This window comes from Phaethon aethereus, assembly GCF_964289735.1.
Source record: "Phaethon aethereus genome assembly, chromosome: 2".
NCBI lineage: Eukaryota > Metazoa > Chordata > Aves > Phaethontiformes > Phaethontidae > Phaethon > Phaethon aethereus.
The window spans coordinates 127,017,608-127,040,170 of NC_138582.1; the positions used below are offsets into that span (position 1 = coordinate 127,017,608).

At 43.7% G+C, this 22,563-nt stretch overlaps 1 protein-coding gene across 3 annotated transcripts in view; it reads right to left on the reverse strand.

Moving 5' to 3' along the window:
- Nucleotides 1-2,721, reverse strand: part of RBMS3 (RNA binding motif single stranded interacting protein 3) — a gene marked incomplete at its 3' end in the record, with an annotated part of 447,733 nt that extends 445,012 nt beyond the window's left edge. For all 3 annotated transcript variants that reach the window (XM_082015151.1, XM_082015150.1, XM_082015149.1), the window contains exon 1: nt 2,022-2,721. In XM_082015151.1, coding sequence (XP_081871277.1) covers nt 2,022-2,096 — 75 coding nt within the window. In that variant the 5' untranslated portion in view covers nt 2,097-2,721. The remainder of the gene's footprint in view (nt 1-2,021) is intronic.
- Nucleotides 2,722-22,563: the final 19,842 nt, after the last annotated feature.

Here is a 22,563-nt window from a genome sequence, read left to right on the forward strand (position 1 = left end):
CTTACAGTAACAGTGCATGTGTGCAAAGACAGATGCACATGACTTTTCATGGGGCTGATAATTTTATATACCAGCTATAAAAGTGCATTTAATTTTTTTTTTTAAATCATTGTGCTAAAAAAAGCCACGGTAGGGAAAAGCTATTGTTACTATTTTAAGCCTAAATACAAGATTAATTTCCTTAAAAAGCTTATTTTACAAAGTTAAAAAAGATTAGCAAAAAAGGGGGAAAAAAAAAGACTGGCAAAATATAAGCTAAGTGAGTAAAAGGCATGGAATGTCCAATATTTCTCCTCCAATACTCGAGGCTATTGTTCTTTCAAAAAAACACCATCAATTGTTTCTTGTCCTTGGCTTGCCAGGTTTTGAGGAATAGCATCAGTCTGCGTCCCCCAATCCCCCAAACAGTTAAAGCTATAGGCAATATTGCAGTCAAGCTAGTGACGAGCTGCTGCTGCTGCAACAGCAACAATACACAGTAAACGGTCACAAAGGTAAAATGCAATTTGGATCGACCTTGAAAGGAGGGGGGAAAAAAAAAAACAAGTGACAAAAATCACTCCAAAACACAAAATTAAAAAAGGCTAAATTTTATACAAGAAAATCTGCACGATATAGTGAAAGAAACAGCAGAGCAAAGAAGCGAGAGGTAACCCTGCCATGAATTACAAGGCTGTAATCATTTTGAGTGGTTCTGGTGTCATCGCAACTCCCACCAGCCTGAATCGCAGTTTTTGACAATTAGTTAATTTATATAATGCAGTAGTCAGGCTACAAACGTTAACGGGGAAAGTAATTTTATTAACAAGGAAATATAACTTATCCTTTCAGAACTGCAGCCAGTACAACGTGCTCCAAAACCAAAAGTCTGGAGAAGTCAGCCTCCCCCGTGGCACTTCACCACACACAGACGCACACGTCAAATGTCCCATGTGTTAAATTTGCCACAGAAGCGCAACGTCTGTATGTGCATGCAATGCCATAGGCACGTGTGTGCACCCTGCTTATTTTTTTCCCCCTCCTAAAGGATGTTCGTTTATTGATTGAAACTGTTAATCCGTGGCTGTGAGGTCACACTTCAGAACAGTTTTGTGGGGTTTTGTTGTTTTGTTTTTTTTTTTTTAAATACAGTGTCCTAACAAGGTTTGCAAACTTTCGGTTTAGGGATTCCTTTTGTTACTGTCCCTTGGTCACACAGGAAATCTTTTCAGAGAGCAGACTATTATACAATGGCATTAGAAAAAATAAGCTTTAATTAACTAACTCATGGCCAGGTAGCAGCGACTTCACTCAGCTGCTTCAGGAGATGCAGGCCTGCCTTCCAATCTGCTGGCGTTTTAAAAATTATTAGAGAAAGAAGAAAGAAAAAGAAAGAGTCCGCGCTTGGATACGCTCTCGGAAAGTAGCTAACCTCTATTTCTAGGCCTTTTAAATGCCATAGAGTACAGCCGTATCGTCCTCAATATTTAATGAAATACTAAGAGCCGTGCAAGGCACTGAAACAAACTCCACCAGATTTACAGCCGGTCAGCTCCTCGCCCTCCTCCGAGCTTCACAGCATCTCCCCCTCAGCCGATTAAAAGTTTGAGTTGCCACAGACAGCTTTTCTAACAGCGAAACGCTTTCAAGCGCCGAATGAACTGGGGAGATCACTGGAAAAGCCACCAAAACAGCGCTTCCTGCCCGGTGCTGCGCGGAGTACGCGTTACCCGGTGCCACAATAAACACACTACCTGCCCAGGGCTGCGACAGCGCTAACCGCACCGGCCTCCCCAAACAACAAAAGGAATTAGCCGACGCCAGCGGCCCTCGGGGGGTGCGGGGGGAATTAAAATCGAGAAAGCTGCGAAGGCGAGGGCCGACAGCAACCTTCCCGCCTCCCTCACGCCCGCTTTCTGCCCGCCAGCTCGGCTCTGCGTGACACCGAGCCACGACAGGGAAAAACCGCCGCGGAGCCGAGGCGAGCCCGCAGCTCGCGCCGCGCCGCTGCCCGTCACCCGCCCGGCCCCGCCGTGCCCTACCTTGGTTTGGAGATAGTGGGGGTAGTAGTAGGTGTACTGGGGGTACATTGGCTGCTGGTCCAGGCGTTTGCCCATGTAGCTGGAGTCCTTCTGGCTGGTGCAGGGAACTCGTTGGCAGGGTGTAGTGCCCCAGGGCCTTTCTTCCTCTCACGGCCGCTACTCCTGTCAGCAAGGGCGACGGAGGAGGCTGCCGAGACTTCCTCGCCGTCTACAGCGCGCTACTTCCAGCGCAGCCAAAAACGCGCACGCACGCACATATAATGTGTGTGTGAGGGGGGTGTGGGGGGCTGTGCGTGCGTGTCTGTGGGGCTGGGTGGGTGGGTGGCAGCCCCCTGCCCGGCTGCCCGCGGCGGAGCGGCCCGCCTTCCCCCGCTGGCAGCAGCGTGCCGCCGGTGCTGCCCGGCCCGGGAGGGAAACGTCCTGCCGGAGGAGCCGGGCAGACAGTGCAACTCCGAACCGCCGCAGAGCCGCCCGCTCTCCTCGTCCCTTCCTCGGCTCGCCCCGCTCTCGAGCCCTCCCCTCGCGCTCCCCACCCACCCCCTTCCAACCAAAAAAAAAAAAAAAAAAAAGAAAAAAAAAAAGGAAAAAGAAAGGAAAAAAAAAGAAAAGAAAAAAAAAGGGGGGGAGGGAAGAGCCTTCCCCAGCCTAGTTGCCGCTGCCTCCCTCACGGAGTGACATGGTGCTCAGGGCTCGTCCTGTCTTTCATTCAAACCCCCTCCGCGCCGCGCCGCCGGTGGGAGGGACCTCGGCGCGCCGCTCCCCCGGGAGGCCGGCGCAGGCCGCGCGGCCGCCGCCGCGCCCGCGGCTCCCCCGCGCCCCGCCCCGCTCCGCGCCCGCGGCTCCCCCGCGCCCCGCCCCGCTGCGCTCCGCGCCCGCGGCCGCCCGCGCCCCGCCGCCACCGCCCCGCTCCGCCCCCGCGGCCCCGGCGGGGCGGGGAGCGCCGAAAAGCGGCCGTGGGGCTCGGGAAATCCTAACGCCGGGGAGGCGGGGTGTGCGGGGGGGGGGGGTGGGTGGGAGAGAGAGAAGCCCCGCAACGCGCTTTTTTTTTTTTTTTTTTTAATTTTTTTTTTTCTAAGAAACAGGCAGGGGAAGGTGACGGAGCCTGGTCGCCGAGCAGGGAAGTCGTCGTCCTCCTCCCCTCCCCCCCCTCCCCCGAAAGCTACTCCGTACCGTCATCCGGCACTTGGCGGAGAGGCGACCCGGGGCCAGACATATTAAATACATACTTTGTTAGACCGCTTATATAAGACTTGGTTTATTTAAAGTTGGAACAAAATGGAGGAAGAGAGTAAAGAGGAAACTCGCCCGGCCTGACTTACGGGTGCCTTCGGCCAGACGTGCGAAAATGCCACAGTGCCACAAAAGTTACCTACAGCTCCATTTCCCCCCAAAGCAGCCGAGCTGCCCGGGCCGCGGCAGCAGCGCGCCCCGCGGCCTCCGCCCCGCCGCAGCCCGGGCCCAGGTGAGGGCCAGGTGTGGCACCCGCACCCGGCGGGGAGCCCCACAGCCGCCACAACCCCCAGGCGTGCCGGACCTGTGTCAGCACAGCCGTCCCAAATATTTATCTTCCGAAAGACTAGAAGGAAGAGTATGTCTTGCGACAGGTCTCTGAATCACCAGTAAGAAAGTATGCGAATAGCAAAATGTTTCCTCCTCTACACAAATCCCAACGTTTCTCCTTTTTTTTTTTGAATCACTTATTCCTTTAACACGTCATCAAATTCCTGGGCCTTTCTACCGTGGCTTTGCCTATCCGTAAATTTGAGGGTTGGGAGGGAGAAATGTGGGGCAGCAGCTTCTTTTTGTTTTTATTTAAATCATCGGTAGTATTGCAGCAGGATTGTCAGCTGCTGTATTATGAACCAAATTGCTTCAGAGAAAAAAAAAAAAGAATTATAAAAAGAATTTCTTTAAAGGGACACTTCTCAAGGCTGGTAGAGCTAAAATTAGACTTGCCAGCTGTGTTTTGGTTTGTGGGCACGTGCTTGCACATGACAGGAACATGGAAATACCACGCTTTACTCTGGCAGTTTGCTGTTCTTGTAAGCAGAGGGTTTTGTTATGGATTCCTATAGCTGCCCCATAGCCAGCTAGTTGACGAGCAAAAAAATGCGGCTGAAGGCAACGGGCAGTGCGGGACGCCATACACGTGCTCCGAAGACTGCCTATGTATCTGTGTATACTACACAGATACACTGTGCTTTCATCACCAGGCATTAATTATTGGGATTTAGGTACCAGTCCCGTGCCGTGCAGTGGGAACAACATGCCATGCTTACACAGGTATTTGCCCCTTGTTTCAGGAGAAAACCTTTTGCAAAATGAGGGCTCTGTTCCCAGAGCAGTGCACAGGCATTAACCGGTCGCTCTTGCCCCTCTGGAGGAGCACTGTGCAGCACTACCACCCCCCCAGCTTCCAAACCTGTCCAGACAGACTCAGCAGACAGGCCAGCTTGGGTACCATTGAGTATTTACAACTCCTACTGAGGTCCAAGCCGGCCAGGACCGCACAGTCCCTCGGAAGCTCAGAGCAGAGGTGAATGAAGAAGAAAGATAGGAACAGGAGGAGAAGCCTGCAACTCCCGGCTCCCAGCCCTGTCGTTTATATTGCTGCTCAGCTTCAAACACGCTGCCTGTCATGGCAGTGCGTGATACTCCAGCAATACCCTTGCTTTCTCCCCCCCGCTTTCCCCGAGGGTGAAATAGGCTGTTTGAGGGTTGGTATCTGCAGAAGTGAATAGTGATTACTTGACGGTATGTGATACTTTGAGCCTGACAACTTTCAGATTGTTCTTTCAACTGCCAGAATTAAGTTGTTGTGCTTCTCTTCCCCACCTTCTCACTTTTCCCTTAGGATATTAATGCAGTTTTTCTTGCTAAGGAGTTTGCTTGTAGAAGTGGATGTAACCAGATTTGGGGGAAGAAAGGACCTATGTGTACCGGGTGAAATAAAAAAAGGAATACTAAGGAAGAAGAAAACAGCGCATTTTGACCAAGAGATCTACCTGAACATGCAAGGTTCGCTATGGCCATTATTTGAAGTTGAGGAAGGACCGTCTTGGCTCTGTCACCTGACTGCTGTATTTCACATCGTGCCATAAAATTTCAACACAAGATTTCCACACACAGCCCATCAGACGCGCTGGCCAGTAGCGCCAGCAGTTCTCACGACTAGGAAAAGGTCAGGAGCTGCAGGGGAAGCCGGACTGTTACCTGAGAGGGTAACAGCTCCACCTTCCTCCTGCTCTCTCCCAGCAAAAGTCTTAAATATGCAGATGGTTTGGATTTCCCTTTTCACCTGTAATCCTGAAAAGGTGCTGAGCAGTCCCTGCTGTTTGTTCCGAGGACTCAGCACTTTGCATGATTGAGTCTTCGGAGATGCAAGATAGAGTGGAGGCAGCGAAAATAGGAATTCAATATAAAAGAGTGGGGGGCCAAAGGGAGAAGGTGGGAGGCAATATAGCATAGCAAAAATGCAAATGAACAGCCACAAAAGCAGATTTAGATAGCACACAGCCTCTGAACAAATGCTAGCACTGGAAAATGGAGAATTTCCATTTGCAAAATACAGACATCAAAAAGATCATCTGTGACTCGGGAGCACACTGTTTAAATAGAATCCCCTTCATTTTCTGGCCTGTGCATTTGAATAAGCGAATCCACTTGCAAACTGAAATAGCAGTTTGCCTACCGAGTGTTAAGTATAAATGTTCCTCAAAAGAAAAGACAAGCTGTTCGATCCCAGTGAGCCACAGTGAGCGAACTTCACAACTTTTTTCCCCTCCTATTGGAAGCTCATTATCAAGCCCAAGCCAGGCCCACCCGTGGGAACCCAGGGAGCAAGCGAGTCCCAGCGCACCTGCAAAGGCGCTGCTGCCACCGCTGTCGCCGACCTGGGGCGAGAGTCACAAGGCCGGTGAGCGATAAGGATCTCTTAAACGGGAAATTTAGAAATGAAATAAAATAAATGGGAACAAATCAACTGTAAACCAGACAGCCAAATACGTTCGAAGGCGGGCGCCGAAGGATATTAACTCGGCAACAACCAAAGCCGTGGATAAGAAATCCAGAGTTAACTGACAGAAAAAAAAAAAAAGAGAGAACGCTTCTCCTGGCAGCCTGAAGTACAGAAATTACATATGTTTGGATGTATTTTTACCTTTCATAAAATGCAGATTTCTTCATTCACAAAAAGTGAGTTAAAAGAAAAAAGCAGACACCTAGTAGGAGAATGTAATTCAGGGGCTCTTCTTTGCTAAAATGCAATTCTACATACACTTTTTTTCTTTTTTTGTTTTTTGAAGACACTTTTTACCTATGCTATGAAAACCTTCTGAAGTCACAGGTATCAGAATCAGGGAGCAATTAAAACATTTTCTAGCTCCTTGCTCTTGAAAAGCAGCAATACGTATTCTAGAAGTATTAACTTTTCAGAAAATTATGTCAAAATTGTCCAAGTCAGGACTAGGGAAAATTTGCTCATTGGGCAGCAGAAATACAGCTACCACCACCTAAAGCAATATAACAGGTTAAAGAAAAAAAAGGAACAACAATTAATCTTGGGCTTACACTTTTGACATTGTCTTTCTGCTTTTATTCTCTCTATTTACTCATTAAAGCTATTTCAAAGGAGACCATAGTGATGCTTGACAGCTTGTTTACAATGGGTTACAAGAAGAATACTGATTTTATTTCTAGATCTGTCAGCTCCATCAGACCAGGTACCTTAAAACTATATTGATGAACACAGAATCTTGCTATTTAATAGTTCATTAATCAAGCTGATTTGCCTAAGGATAGCTAACTCAATTTCTAACAAGTGATACATCCTGGTGCAACCATCAGTAAAGCATGTGATAACCATGATGGGGGGGGGGGGGGGGCAAGACACAGAGGAACAAAACACTTAGCTTAACAACGACAGCATTAAGTGTCCAGGATGGACCAAATCTCTCTGAGGTGGGGGATGCCACCGTTTTCAGATGTCCTCCTCTCACAAGAGGCTAAACACCACCGAGGGGGGCTTTCCCCACACAGGCACACCTCCCACACCTCCTGCCTGCACGAAAACGGGGCCAGGTTTGCCCCCCCAGCACTAACCATCGCAGCACCACAAAGTCCAGGACTGGGCAGAGCTGCAGATGGCCCAGAGTAAAACTGAAAGAGTTAATGTATGAGATTTTTGGACAACACCAAAGGCTTGCCATCTATCTATCATTAGATTTCATTATTTTTCACTTTATTATCTTCTATCTTAATACTATGGCTCAGGTATTTCCATTAGTCTACTTTTACATAAAGGCCCAATCCTAAAGGAACTCTTCAGACAGCAGCAGAGGGAAAAATCTGGGGGAAAAGTGAGTAACAGTGAACATTCACTGCTACCAAATTGTTTGTGTTGTCCGTCTGATATAATCTCTTACCTGCACAAGCAAATGAAACAAGCAGCCAGTTGTTCAGGTGCCCAAAGTTATGCGTTAAAGTCCTCTTTCTGCAGATGTTAACGGTTACAACCAAAGCAAACAATATTATCTTATTCTTTAGTCTACAGTCTGTTTCCTACGCATCTCAGAACGCTTTGCAAGTGTTAATTCATTCTGTGACGTGGACGAGAATTAAGAAACCGACCAGTCCGTGGTGATGCCCCAGTTGTCGCAAAGAACGGTGGGTTCCTCTCTCCTCGCAAACCTCAATGCGTGGTCAAGGCCGAAGCAAATACAACTGACGGGGAGACGGGCTGGTACTTCCCTTCAGTTCTGGTGGAGATCCATGAGGAGAGAAAGCAGTGCAATGGCAGAGAAACGCAACATGAAGAAGTGGGAGAGGAACGTTGGCTGTAGCGTATCGCTGCTGTACCCTTAAACAGGATCCCACGCCAGTAACTTAGGGCTTTCAGAAAACACCAGGATCTTGCACAGGTTAGAAGACGTGCCTTTCAAAGGTGGTATTGTCCATAGCAGCTTCACATCACAAGTTAGCAAATATTGCGCCTGTTCTTGAGTCTAAACTCTTAGGATAAAAAGGGCAAACAAACCCCCAAGCAGTAAGAGGACTAACCAAGGCCACTTCACTCTTGCAGCATATTAACTTAATACTACCAGCATTAGATGTGGTATGATTTCAGAGAGACAAAATTCTCCATTTCCCACCTTCCTCCCTCCAAAGTACTGCTTACTAGTCACTTTCCCCACCCTCTGTTTACTTAAAATCAGATGGTAATCAGGGAACATGAGATTTTTTTCTTAAGGAAGTTTATTTCTGAAGGTAATGGGGAGACATAAATATGCGGCCTGTTTACTGAGGCTCATAAACACATAAGAACACAGGCAATTAATTGTCACTGAGAGAGTTCCAGCGAACACAGAAAATCCTAGCTTTTTAGGGCATGTTTAACTAAATGTTCACCCATCACGTAGTGAATTACTTAGTGAGATATTAATTTTGTGCTCCAGCTGAGGGTAATCACAGAACAAACTGGCATTATTCAAGTTGCTCTATGAAACTACAGCGAGGGTAAGCTTAAGAACAAAGGCCAGCAGGAGTCGAGCCTCTCAACTTGAAAGGAATTATCTTTTCCTCTAATTGAAGTGAGGGCTGTTTTGTTTTGTTTTTTCTTTCCTTCCTCTCGCTAAATTTCCAACAACACTCCTTGAGTGTTGGCAGACGGTCTCCTTGCAACGGGGCTATCGTGGTTAAAGCCCAGGAGCAGGGGCTCATCTGCCTGGGAAAGTTTGTTAACGTAATTGCAGCAGCATCCTCGACAGCGAGAGTTATACCCACGTAACGCCTCCTGTGGGCATCCTTACCCAGGAGCGGTTACACAGGTAAATGCCCCTATTTACGTAAGCCCGGAAAGACTAGAGGTCTGGGTCCTGTGTTGCTCCTGGTGCTGCCCCTGACCTACACCGTGACCTTGGACAAACGACTTCTCCTTCTCCCTCCCTTCTGGCTCTGTTTCAGGAGCTGCGACTGGAAGCACTTTGTGGCGAGAACGATCGCTACGTTTCTACGTTAGCACAGGGGAACCTCAGTTTTGGTGGGGCACCAAAACAACACAGCATCAGAAATCTGTAATAATGTATGTGAACAGGTTGTTCTTCCACCATTCAGACAGCTGCTGTTAGAGAACTCACCGGCTGCGGCGCTTTTTTTTTTTTTTTTTTTTGCATGGGGAAAAATTAACGATAGGCAAGAGTAGAGGGTCATCTCAGGCTACATTCCATCACTATCAAATATAATACTTTCTGCTTTTTCCATACTTATCCTTCCCAGCATGCCAAGACACATTTCTTCTTGTCTCTTTCGTATCTGGCAGGCTTATTTGCCCACTAAATAACTCTTCATCTAATGCTGGCTGTACATAAGGCCTGAAGGAGCCTTTGCTAATAATTTCTATTATTTCGCCTGCTAATAGACCCCCTTCTAAAATGCAGCACAATTATGGCATTTGCAATTTAGCCCAAAACTTCATTCAAAAATGTTTGTAAAAATAATTTTTCATTATGACTATTGCAAACTTTATGGTTTTGATGAAATCTCAAAATATGATCTTATTTCAGTTTAGGTCAAATTTTGATTTTTTATTTTAATTTTTTTATACAAAATCTGCCTTGACCCAACTGCAATAAAAATTTCCATGTTGGTCCTCCTGAAAAAGGAAAAATCAAAGTCTAAAAAAAAAAGTCTCTAACGTTTTCAAAAATACCTTAAGCAAAAATTTTTTTTTTCTCTACACGTGTAGGAAAATATAGCTTAGGAATTAGATGAAATACTGCTATTTAAATCAGTCTCTAGGGAAATGTGCTCATCAGTTGTTTGTTTTTAATTGAAATTCATGACTGGGAAAAGCAATCTGCACTTTAGCTTGCCCCAGTAAGCCCTACAGTAATTCAGAGTCTATTCAGTCCAAAGTATTTTATAAATAAAGAAAAAACACAGGTTATGAGAAACTGTAATCTTCAGCAATAACAAAATGCTATTCTTCTCCTTCTCACCTAAACACAATTGGGAAGTGAAGTGGAAAGCACATAAAAACACTTACTAGGACCTCTAGTGCCTTGTTATCAACATGTAAAGCTTCCCCGTGACATTACAAGAAAAATTATAAGTGCCCACTAAATATGGAATCAAAAGATTGTGCGTAACGATTCCCAACTGAGGGGGAATTTCCAGCTCTCAAATTCTGCCTCACCCAGATAGAGAGAAAATGCATAGCAAATGGAGAAGTACAGTACCAGCAGTTGGGTAAAAAGTTCCACGTGCAGGTAAGCTGGAGACTCGAATCAATTCTCTGTTTTTCAAATTTCAAAGTTCACTCGTTTATAGGAATAATGGCATTTTTGTAATGGACAGCTTCCATTTACCACAGAACCAATGCAACCTGCCGTGCAAAATCAAACCTTATGTCACGCCAGATTACTGTCCATCACAACCAAAGAAAATGTATTGAGCTGAATATATTTGGTTCAGGAAATCTGTATTTTGTCAGCTGCAGTATAGCTCATTGTCCATTAAACAGTACCAAGCCCATTCTGAACAGAGCACACTGTAGCAATGTTTTGCCTCCCAATCCTATACTTGTCAACTTTCCAGAACAAAAGGGCGGGTGATACCTGACATCTAACAAAAACGGAGTTAGGACTGCCACTGTGCTGTACCAGAGAAACTCTTTGGGTAAGAGATAATTTATTTCCTGCAAATAGACAAATGCTAATTATAGCTCAAATCTTCCCTCTTTTTTTCACTCTACGATTTTTTTTTTCGTTTCTTTCCTTCCCTCCCCGGTGCATCTTTTCTTCAGGCTTGTTCGTCAAATATCTTTTGCCTTCAAAAAAATCTCATCAAATCGCTACATTCTCCTTCATCTGAAAGCGATCTGTTTTGAGAATAATTTGCCTGCCTTCTTTCATATATTCCAGCTGGAGTTTTTAATAAAGCACAGGGACTCAAGGCTACTGTATTTTTATTAGGAGATGGTGGAAACTTTATAATTATTTCTATTCACGTTCAGCAAATGCTCTTCCCTATTGTTCTACTCTCTTCACCTCTCCCAACATGCTATTCCCAAATCGTTTTTACTTTGTAATCCTCCATCCATTTTGTCTCTTCTTCATTCCTGTCCCCACCTAACCCCCTGTCTTGCCAGCACAAGTACTCTCCTTTTCTTAACCTTTTCTTCATGTTTTGTTTTTTTTGTTGTTGGTTTTTTTTGTTGTTGCCCTGATTCTTCAGTCACTGGTGTTGTGTTTTAGGCTCCATTGATATTTTTTTACCTATATCGCAGTTCTCTGAATGTAGAGACAAAATATTAATAAGGGGGGAAAAGATAGGACTCAACTATTCTTTTTAACTTGGAAATCCATCCTGCTAGATGGGAGGAGAAAGCACTGCATGCCATAAACATCTAAATTCATATCAGCTGAGGTGCCTCAGCAGGGTGGTGGACAGAGTTTAAAACACAGGGGTGAAAACATAGTAGAAGGTGAGGATATTAAGTTCATTAATGGGTGAAAAATTGGGTCTCATAAACTGAGGATCCAATCAATCTCACCTCTTACTGACTTCTTTTCAGGTTTTAAAGAAGTTTCTGCTATGTATAGATGTATACATCTTCCCTTCTTCTCAGAACTGCAAGTTGCACACCCCTGACATCAACACGCTTGTCTTTTCAGGATCCTATGGCAGCAAAATACCTCAGCTTAAAAACATAAAAACAGTCTTTGCCAAAGATTTCTCACCTCATATACAACAGGGTAAGAATGACAAGGAGAAAACACTAAAAGAGAGGAGTGAAATATTAATCTTTTGATACAGTTTTCCAGCTGAAATACTGACAAAAATTCAGCTTGCAGATAATTTGCAGTTTGGCCATTTGGTACCTTCCCACCAAGCAAAGGTAGACGTTTCTGTATTGTAAAGAGGTTGCAGGAGAAAGAAAAAACACCTTAACTTCATTTAATTTGGAGTTGAATTTTATCAATAGATATTTCTTTGTGCTAGTCATCTTATTTGAATGTTTTATCGGAAGGGCCAGTAGTCTTCTGTCACTAGCAGGGTTTGCCATTTCCCATGATATCAGACCTCCATTTGAGTGAACTGCTAGTTTGGCAGGTCTCTACTGTTTCGGTTGAGTATTTCCATCCTGTAGATCACATCCTCCCTTCGAATTCACGGTGAGAAATTTTAGTCAAGCCACTTGTCCTTCTCTTGTTTCTCAAGAAAGATACAAAGGGTTTTCCTGTGTTGGAATAAAGTGGTGCCAAATGTAGTCAAGAATGTTCAAGCTCATTCAGCTGCTTCTCCTTGGATAGTGGCTGGAAGGAGCCCAAAGGAAAGCAAGGTTTCTTCCTACATGCGGAAGAGGGACCTGAAATTTGGCCAAACGGGTGACTCTCTCTGCCAGGGATATGCCTTTTGTCTTTCTTGTGAAAACTTTCCAGATTTGGCCACATGAGAAACATTTGAAATCATGTAGTCCCTGCATGCTCAGCAAAGGCCTCCCTGGAGTTTCTACACCCGCTTCCCTCCCAGCTCCCACAGACGTCTGCAGACAGACAGGGAACGGCACCCACCTCCCTCGTAGCTGTGGGGAAGCGCAGGAAGAGGAGCTGCGCAGAGCAGCGCTGGTCTCACCGGAGCAGCACGGTGGGAGGCAAGGATCGCAGATATGACAGAAGATGCTGGCACCTAACTCTAGCAGTACTGCGGGGTATTGAATTATTTTTGCAGTTACGATACTGCTGTGCTGTATCGCCGAGCATCTCACTGAGATGAAGATGTGGAGGAGGGAGCACAAAAGAAGACTGAGGAGTAAAATGGGGCCATGCTTATGGGGGGAGATGAGGACAATATATCAAGGCACTGGTGTTGTAAAAGGAGCCCAGGGAGAGTGAATGTTACAGTCTAGAGTGGAGAAGAATCAAATGGGGAGGTGGAAATACCTGTGCAAAATGGGACGTGAGATAAAGAATCAACTAAAATTAAGAATGAAAAAGCAGCAGCGATGGCAACCGGGTAGTTAAGAAAAGCCAAATTGATCTGGGGGGCAAGACAGGACAAGAGAGGAGCCAAAATGGGTGAGAATGGAAGGGGCAGAAGCATGTATGAGGAAAGAAGATGACAGCCCTTCCCCTCTGCATCCTGGCCATAAACCCCAAATTCCTGACGGTAACCACTCCTCTGTCATCAACAAAAATCATCTACACCCAGCTGCAAAGTGATCCAGCCCTTTCTAGCACTGGTCTACATACACGATTAAAATCTAATGCTGCCAGACTCTCCACGTCTCGGTGATAAATAGAAAGATTTCAACCTTGCTGACGATCCATTTGTCAATATGCCATGGGACGGCATTTTCAGGTTATTTTTTTAAAAGCCAAAACCTTTTTCACACATAAATTAAATTAAAAGAACAAGAGGGGAAATTCCATGTGATCCCACATTTAAGGTTAATGAGTTATGGGATAATTATAATGAATAATAAAAAGATAATGAGTGTTCACAGAGAAGCCCATTACAACTGCGTAGACAACCATTACTCTGTAATTTTATACCTTTTGAACACTTGACTTTGCAACCTTAATGCTTTTTTAACATTGTTTTTGCCTGTGTAATGATATAACAATCTCCAGACACCATCTGCAGTCTTTATATTTCCTTGATGTCTTTCAAACAAATTTTAGTACTGGGTATGAGAAGAGCGAGTGATTACCTCATTGAGCAACAGCCAGGAGATAGAGAGGGATGCATTTGGTTGTTTCCTCTACACACATTCATAATCCCTATCTCAACAGCTGGGACCACGCTACAAGCTCTTGGGCGTGGTTTGTCTGCCTTAAAGCCTCTGCATTTATGACAGTTCTGTCAAAATTTCTTGATTCTACAGTTCGCTTCTCCCATTGGTCTAGCAACTGAACCCAAGTTAATGAGGCTTCGGGACACAATTAAATATTTGATGGTTAGGTTGGGGCTGTGGCCAAGAGCATGGCATCAACCATTTTCTTGATTCCTTTTCATCTGATACTGTGCCGATTACTTCAGTTGTACACGCTGTCCTTCACTGCTGGACCCCTGCTTAGACATGGTACTAGGCACATTTTTTTAATTGGAAAGAGGCATTGCCCATTTACAGACCATCATCATATTTCAAGTTTACTGCTAGGAAAAGTCAATATTAATAAGGGCTGCTTTTGCATTTCTTCAGGCGTTACATATTAGCTGCAAATGTCAGCTCTTAGCAAGTTTCTAGCTCTTGTTTCTGAAGTATCATAATATTAATAAATGCCTCATAGGACTGTCCCAACGCCTTGTCACTCTAGCAACTCTGGGTCACCTTAAAGCCACTGCAAGTCCCTAAACATCTGCATCATTCAGGCTGGAATCCTAATGTGTACCATGTAGCAACCATCCCTACGCTACCTGCATGCTTATATGCAGGTGGTTCTCTTGGCAGCTGAGATTTCTATTTGCAATAAAAGAAAAAAACTGTTTGCAGTAAAGAGCAGGCACTTTGGGGGCCCAGCTCAGTGGCTCTACTACGTGTGGAGCACACATTCTCATTTCCACCCACATGACCCTGAAGTAGTCATTGCAGTCTGAGTGGAAAAGGGGAGTTAAAACTAAATAATATTAGATAAGAGCCAATCACTACTCAGCACTCTTCAAACAGCAAGAGAAACATGGCTTAGGTGTAAAGTGAGAGATAAGTAGGAGGAAACAGTAGTGAAGAACGATAGGGCAAATGAAAGACCCTCTCTGCATGCTTCTCTGAATTGTTCTTTTCTATTATTAAGTTCTTGGCGATAAGAGAAAGGTGGCAGAGACCTCACACTCTTGTGTCACAGCGAGTTATCACTCGTTCTTCAACATCACAAAGATCCGCATATGAACCTCACAGCATTTATATCTCTAATTTTATGCAATAATTTAGTTGCTGCCTCCTTGCATGAAGGAAACACAGTAACTCCTAATTCAGGAGCGAGCCTTGTAACAGCACTAACCAGCAAGGCAAAAAAAAAAAAAAAAAAAAAAAAAAATCAGGTGATGTGTAGATACTTGGTTGTGTAACTCCTATAAGGATGAATGAAAAGAGAGACTCTAAAGTTCAACGTGCTGCTTTGAAAAGGACCATCTCTGAACTGAAAACGATGGACGGCTTTCTGTATACAAACACTTATACGTACATCACCCGGGATCCAAGTAGGCCGGTAGACGACGGTGTGTCATTGCACACTTCGGTCCCGCAGGACTGTCTGGAAACAGCTGTGACCCGAGAACCGTCTTCTAAACATCGCAACGCTTTCCTGAACCAGCTAGCGAAACCCACTTCCAGCAGCCGACTTTGCAAGCTGCGTGCCCTGCCCCTGGCTCCGGCTCCCCCAGGAGCCGCGGCGCCCGTGGCTCCGCGCGGCGCGTGGCTGCGCGACACCCTCAGCGCCCAGTCCCCAGCTCCGGCCTCCTCCTCGGAGCCGGCGGCTGTCGCGCCTCTGCTGGCCCGAACACCAGTGCCTTTTGGCTGGGGAAGAGGTGTCATACCGAGCCCGGGATTTCAGGAATATGATACTAGGATTTCTACATTAGCCTGGCGGAGCTTCTAAATTTCCACCTTAGCCGCTTTATATAACACAGCAGAACATACACGAAAAGATGAGTTGCAAAGTAAACAGATAAAATTTCGGGAATACCAGAATTAAGACTGCTTATTCCACCTTAACTACCCTCTTGAGCCTCTTCATTAGAATAAAATCTGCAGAATTACATCTAATTCTAACGTGAGGGCCCCTTGCCTTGTTCTCAGTGTTGGACGGGCATTGCTAACTGAATGACAAATATTTAATTTTTTATTTTCTCATCACTTTTTAATACCATACCATACCATACCATACCATACCATACTATATTTACTGTACAACATTCAAACTCCGGTCTGAAGACAGAATTATTAACGTTTACACAGGCTTTCAGGCAGGTGTTTTTCACTACCGTGACAGCATGCTTTATAACACATGTACATTGATCTTCCTAACACCTAAGGAGACAGAGAACTATGCTCATCTCCAGTTAACCGGTAGGCAACTGAGGCACATACAAAATTAACTAAAAAGCCAGCACTGGGTTTTGGTGCGCATTTTAAGGAAGCGCCTATATTTTGAGAATACTGTGCACCACACAGCACAGTCATGCTCATGCTCATGGTCCAGGCTTCTGCCAGGAGACATTGCTTATTGGTCCCGACTCGTGTGTAAACTGGGGGCTTCAAGTAAGCCATGCCTGCCATGGCTCCTCCACAATACTAGAACCTGCAGCTCCTTCTCTGTGCTCGGCGCTGGTGAGGCCGCACCTTGAATCCTGTGTTCAGTTTTGAGCCCCTCACTACAAGAAGGACGCTGAGGTGCTGGAGCTTGTCCAGAGAAGGGCAACGAAGCTGGTGAGGGGTCTGGAGCACAAGTCCTGTGGGGAGCGGCTGAGGGAACTGAGAAGAGGCAGCTGATGGGAGACCTTATCGCTCTCTACAACTACCTGAAAGGGGGTTGTGGTGACAAGGGCATTGGTCTCTTCTTCCAAGTAACCAGTGATAGGATGAGAGGAAATGGCCTCAAGTTGTGCCAGGGGAGGTTTAGATTGGATATTAGGAAAAATTTCTTCACCAAGAGGGTGGTCAGGCATTGGAACAGGCTGCCCAGGGAGGTGGTGGAGTCTCCATCTCTGGAAGTGTTCAAAAAACCTGTGGATGTGGCACTTCAGGACATGGTTTAGGGAACATGGTGGCACTGGATTAATGGTTGGACTTGATGATCTTGAAGGTCCTTTCCAACCTAGTGATTCTGTGATTCTCAAACAGGCGTTGGCCACAAAGTTATCAGAGTGATCGGCAGCAACAAGACCTTCCTTCTCCTCCCCTGTGGGGTCAGCTCACCCAACTGCAGCAGCAAGCCCCGTGGACATCCTGTCAGCAGAGAGACACTGAGCCTTGGCAAGCAGGTACTGCTCCCAGCCTCAGACCCGCATGCTAACCTCAATCTTCTCGCTCAGTAAACTTAATCCTACTCTAACAGCAACTGAAAACAAAGATTTTTAATGGGAAAGAATGGGAAACCTTAGCAATAAGCAGTTTCGCCAATCCCTTTCTAAATATAAATTAATGATACTGAATTGTAAAATTATCAGAGAATAAAGCAATAATTTTAGGAAATAGGGAGCTAAAATAGACTCCAAAGGATTAACATCCACAGTAGATTACCCCCTCTATACTAAATTGGGTAATGGATTTCTCTGAATAGGATATTTCTTTATAGCAGAAGCATGAAATACTCTTTTTAAAGAGATCTGTAATATTTTACTTTACCTATAACTTTTGTTTTCTTTTGCTATTTGCTACAGTCATTTAGAAGTAGTGAACTTGACCGATGACACAGCACATGTTCTTGTTGAGATGTCTTAATATAATGGGGTGGAACACACAAGCCACACACAATCTTGTTCAGAAAGATAGAGCAGAGCTCTCCACATGAAGATTTCTGGTCGCTAACAGAGTACGGGACTCAAGTAAACAAAAATAGCATTGTGGTTAAGATACTGGACTAAACTTGGAAGATATCTTCTGGTTCCTGGCTCTGCTGCAGACATCCTGTGTGTCCTTGGATAAATGCCTCTTGTGAGGCTAATTTCATTTACGTGCTCATGTACATAGTAATGACCCTCATAAACAGCCTATAAATATAATCACTTGAAATAATTTTTAAGGTACAATCTCTCATATTCAGTGAGGGATTTCATGTTCCCTTGGGAAATGGGAAAGTGTTTGCTAGGCTAAAGGCATAAGATGGATTTGGATCTATCTCAATTTCAGTGGCATCTGTGTGCACATTTAAATTTGGCATGTGCAGACCATTAGGATTAAAAAGAGTCTGCATTATTTGCACTATTTCTCATTTTCTTTCTCAGACTGGGATTGTTCCCAATTACAGGATGTCAGACTGCAGGAAGCAAGGAGAAGCACACGTATAGATGATTATATCTTTGAAATATGCACTGGCTCTGTGTCCTTTTTGTTCAAAATTCTTGGAAACATCCTGTAAAAATCTGTGTGCATGCACAACAGTTGTAATTATTCACACAGACCCTACTGTAAATCACAGGCTCATATGTACATCTGGAAGTTACATGTATCGACACACACAATGCATGTAGCTATACAGTTCACAAATAAACTTCTGCAGGAAGGGTGGTCCCAGAGCAAATGCAGATCTGCCAAGTCTGCTAGCTATGGTGCTGTTTCACCATTTGTGGTGCAAGCTACTGCTTCGCTGCTTCAGGGTGTTGGTGCTCTGGCAGCCTCTGCTACGGACATCCAGAAATCCCAGGTGAACAACTGCTGCTCGCAGCAGGTCCACCTCAGGCGGGCAGCAAGTGCAATAGACCACGGACCCTGGGACTAGCCAGCAAACACAAACTGTGTCAAGGTTAGACCACCGTAATACTCCCAGTTTTGTTTCTCGATCCCTGTTCAGCCTCTTCCTTTTCAACAAGAATGATCTCCTCCGACATGTATCTTTACGCAGGTGTTGAATTCTGTGGCTTAGATGAAACAAAAAGTAATAGGAATGAGTAAATTATACAAGTACGTTTTGTAAGCCTATATCTACTGTCTGCACCTACTACCTATGCCTAACACAGATTTTGTAAATATACAAGTACCCACTTTCCAAGGTAGACATGCCTTACCTGGGATACGTCGTTATAGAAATTTCATCTTTTTTGTTTCAACTTAATATATCCAGTTAAAAAGCCATGCGCATGCAGTCATTTCTGTATGGGTTATTTACAGGCAAACTAGTGTCTGTGTTTGAAAATTCACCCCACCAGGAATATGGTTGCCATAAAGCAGAGTTTCATAATATGAAAGTCTAGCTGAAGATACTCTTGATGATAAGCTAGTAACTAGTGTTCATTATTCATTTGTAAAGTAACTATTGTTTCCCTTAAATCTCTACAGCATTCCTTGCATCGTGTTACTGTTTTCAATTAACAAGAAATGCCAATACCTTAATGAATCAGACTACTACTAAATAGCCTAAGATTGCTAGAATACCAAAACATTATCAATTTCATAAATATCATAAAAAATTTCATCAATATCATAAAAGGCAGAAGGCAAGAAAACAAAATTAAGGACACAAGCAAAAGATACCTGCTATCTCCAAATGAAAAGCCTCTGTTTAGATGAGATGCAGTGCAGCTAGAAAACCTGTGACTGCAGCTTCTGCAAGAGCTGATAATTCAAATGTGATCACTTACATATATAAAAAAAGCAAGTGCATAACTACTGTGTTAGGTGTTGGTTGTTTTTTTCTGGAAGGGAGCCCTAGTGTATTATAGTTACTGAAGTGGATTCAAGTTCATTTAAGGGCAAAGGTATGTTTCTGGAACTAGCCCTGCTGTCTGGTCTGTCAGAGAATTAACAGCCGTAGCAATTAGGAGCAGAGCCTTACCAAGCAGCACCATTTTGTAAGGGAAAGGAGAGAAGACATGAAATGAAGAACCAGTGCCCTCTTTCCTCGCCTCTCAGGAACGGCCTGAGCTATTTGTTAAATGCCTCGGCACTGGGATATCTCAGTAACAAAAAGGCCTGTAGCAAAGCAAGAATCTTGACACTCCCAAGAACTTGTTAATTTTGGCAAGTAAGTTATGTCTGGGGAGCTGAAGTGGAGAAAATGAGGATGTAATAATGTCGCAATGCAATATTATAACATTATGAATAACATTCATGATGCCATCGGATACCTTCCAAAGGAAGACTACTGATATAGAAAAAAAAAAAATATTGGCTCATATTTTATTAAAGCTGAGGATACAGTGACAGCTCAACAGTAAACTGTATGTAACAATTACTCAATAACAGGTTTTACAGCAAGCTTGGGTAGTTTCTTGCTTGTATCCTTTTGGCATTGGCTTTTTTTTTTTTGGTGTGTGTACTGTAATGACAAGGGCATTGCTCATGTTCACTGAAATACCTCCAACTATATACAAGCTGTGATCAGTATCGCATTTACCACTGTCTCACGCTGCCCCTATACTGCTATTTTCTATTTTTCAGGGAAATACATTTAACATACAGGCACAGAGTAAATCCAAAATAAGCCTTAAATAATCTTGTTCAGGGCAACAGAGAATAATGACTGTGTCTTCAATGAGGGGCATAATTACAACAAGCTGTCAAAGGAAACTTTAAGAAGGTTTGGGGGCAGGGGGAATTAAAAGCTATTTACCTCTATCAAAGCAGAATGAATAAGGGTAATGAGTAATAACCCTGAGAAAATGACAACAAAAGGGAACATTCTCAGCACTGTGAGTGGGAAATTAATCAAGTCCCTCTTTTGTTGAACAGGTGTTACACAATAAATTCCCTATGTTCCACCCTGAAAAAGCATCCTTAATATTAGAAAGGAAGAAGTTCCAAGAAGTAAACAAGAAAAATGCTACCTTGTCCTTACAATGCATCGTTTGCAAATGTCTCAAAGCACTTTTCAGTTCAAAACAGTAAAAGAAATACTGAAGTTCAGTATCTTAACAGTGTTTTGATTTAAAATCATGGAGAAAATACCATGTCCTAAATTAACCAGTAGGCAATGGATCCATGATTATGAGATCCGTTTGGACACCACCAAATGATTTTCAGGAAGCTTCATGTAACAGCTAACACAGTCCCGGTGTGCCTCCTGGAGATACACAAACTTGGACATCTTGATTACATCTACAACACCTCCGTCCCCTAAGCCAGGGAATACTTGGTCAAGTCAGAGCAGCACAATGCAGTTGTGTAAACAGAAGACTGAAAATCAGGAAATCCTTAGTTCTAAAATGGGATCCAACTGTGCCCCTTTTTCCTGTCCACAAAAAAGTTAATGAAGCAACCTAAGTCACTCGCCCTCTCCTCCCTCTCAGACAGAAAGTAGTATATAGCTACCAGTCCCAGGGAAGTGTTGGATGGATTAAATAAATGAACATGGATGGATTAAATAAGTTCACATCTTTAACATATTTTGAGGAAGAAAAAAGCTCTGTAAGCATTAGATATTATTGAAATAGTGAGCAGAAGATCTTTTCAAGGGGAAATTACTATATTTCCTTTCTTTATGTATTGATTATTTATTAATGCAGCAAAACAAAGAAAGATTATATTTGACAGTTTTCAAGGAATAGTTTTCACTGTCACATATGCTCTTGATTTGACACTACGAATAAAAACATTAGTCAGTGGTCCCCTGATCATGTTCCCAAACCATTCCTGAGGGCTACATTTTTAAGACTTTCTGTGCAAATTATCTTCTCTAATGTCCAGTCCAGCTCAGACATATACTTAAGAAATAGGCATGCACAAAGCATGTTGCTGCTACTCCTTGTAAAATTATTTGAGGACAATTAGTTTAGATGCCTACTTATTTTGGGGATTGTGAAATATTCCTTGCACGTCTGCACCTTCAGATTTATCTACAAATCTAAAAAATCTAAATTTATTTACTAAAATAAATCTTAAAAAAAATGAAAAATGAAGGCCACATCTAAGCAAAAAAAATCAAAAGAATTAAATGTTCTGTATGAAAGAGCTAATGTGAATGCCCAAGAGAGTTGTGTGTTTTAATGAAAAGCTATGAAAAAGGCAGGTGAAGATGTTAGATCATAAAACTGCGAGCTTAAAACAGTTCAGGAAACTGAAATACAAGAGGGACACCTTGCCAACATCATTTTGCCCTTTATATCAAATATCAGATTTAGAAATTGCAGTACATTAAGGTTAAAAAAAAAAACCCAAACAACACCTTTTCTTCACTTTTTCCATTTAGGCAACTGCTGTAGTTGCGGCAAGGGATGTAGGTAGCTGAATGCCAGTAGCTAATATAAATGAGACTGAATGGGAGGGTGGCGTTTGGAAAAGACCCTCTAGGAAGAAATGAGCCGTGTAGAGAAAACATGAGAACCCTTTTGCAGAATACGAGGCACAAAATTGCTTTTGAATTTTGCTCTTCTTTTAGAAGCTATTTGGAAATAAATAATGTTCTTCTAGTAACCATAAATAATTGTTTTAAAAGGTGAATGGTCCTGTATAAGCAATCTCAGTGTCAAAGAGAAATAGAGGGTTCTAAAAGGTGCAAAATTTACTCTCAAGCCAAGCCCCTTCCTCCACCATCTGCTCTGGAAAGTCTTCCCCAAAAAGCTTTCATAGTTTCTTTATTATGCAGTTTTGCTTCACGTTGAACAAATATAATTAAAGGTAATGGTACATGAATGTAAGAGTCATGGGCCTTGGACAAGTCAGTGAACCTATGCCAAGTTATTCTAGGTGCATATTTGGCCCCCCAGTGAGCCTTCCCATGAACATACACAAGCCTTATATTGTGTATTAACCTTCTCTGTTTAAAATAAGATGAGAAAGTTGATCCAGTCCCACCAAATTTTGAAGAACCAACGTATGTCTTGAAGCACATGAAATCTCCTTTACCCAGACTACATGCTTAGAATACGTCCAAACGTTCTGGATGTCGTC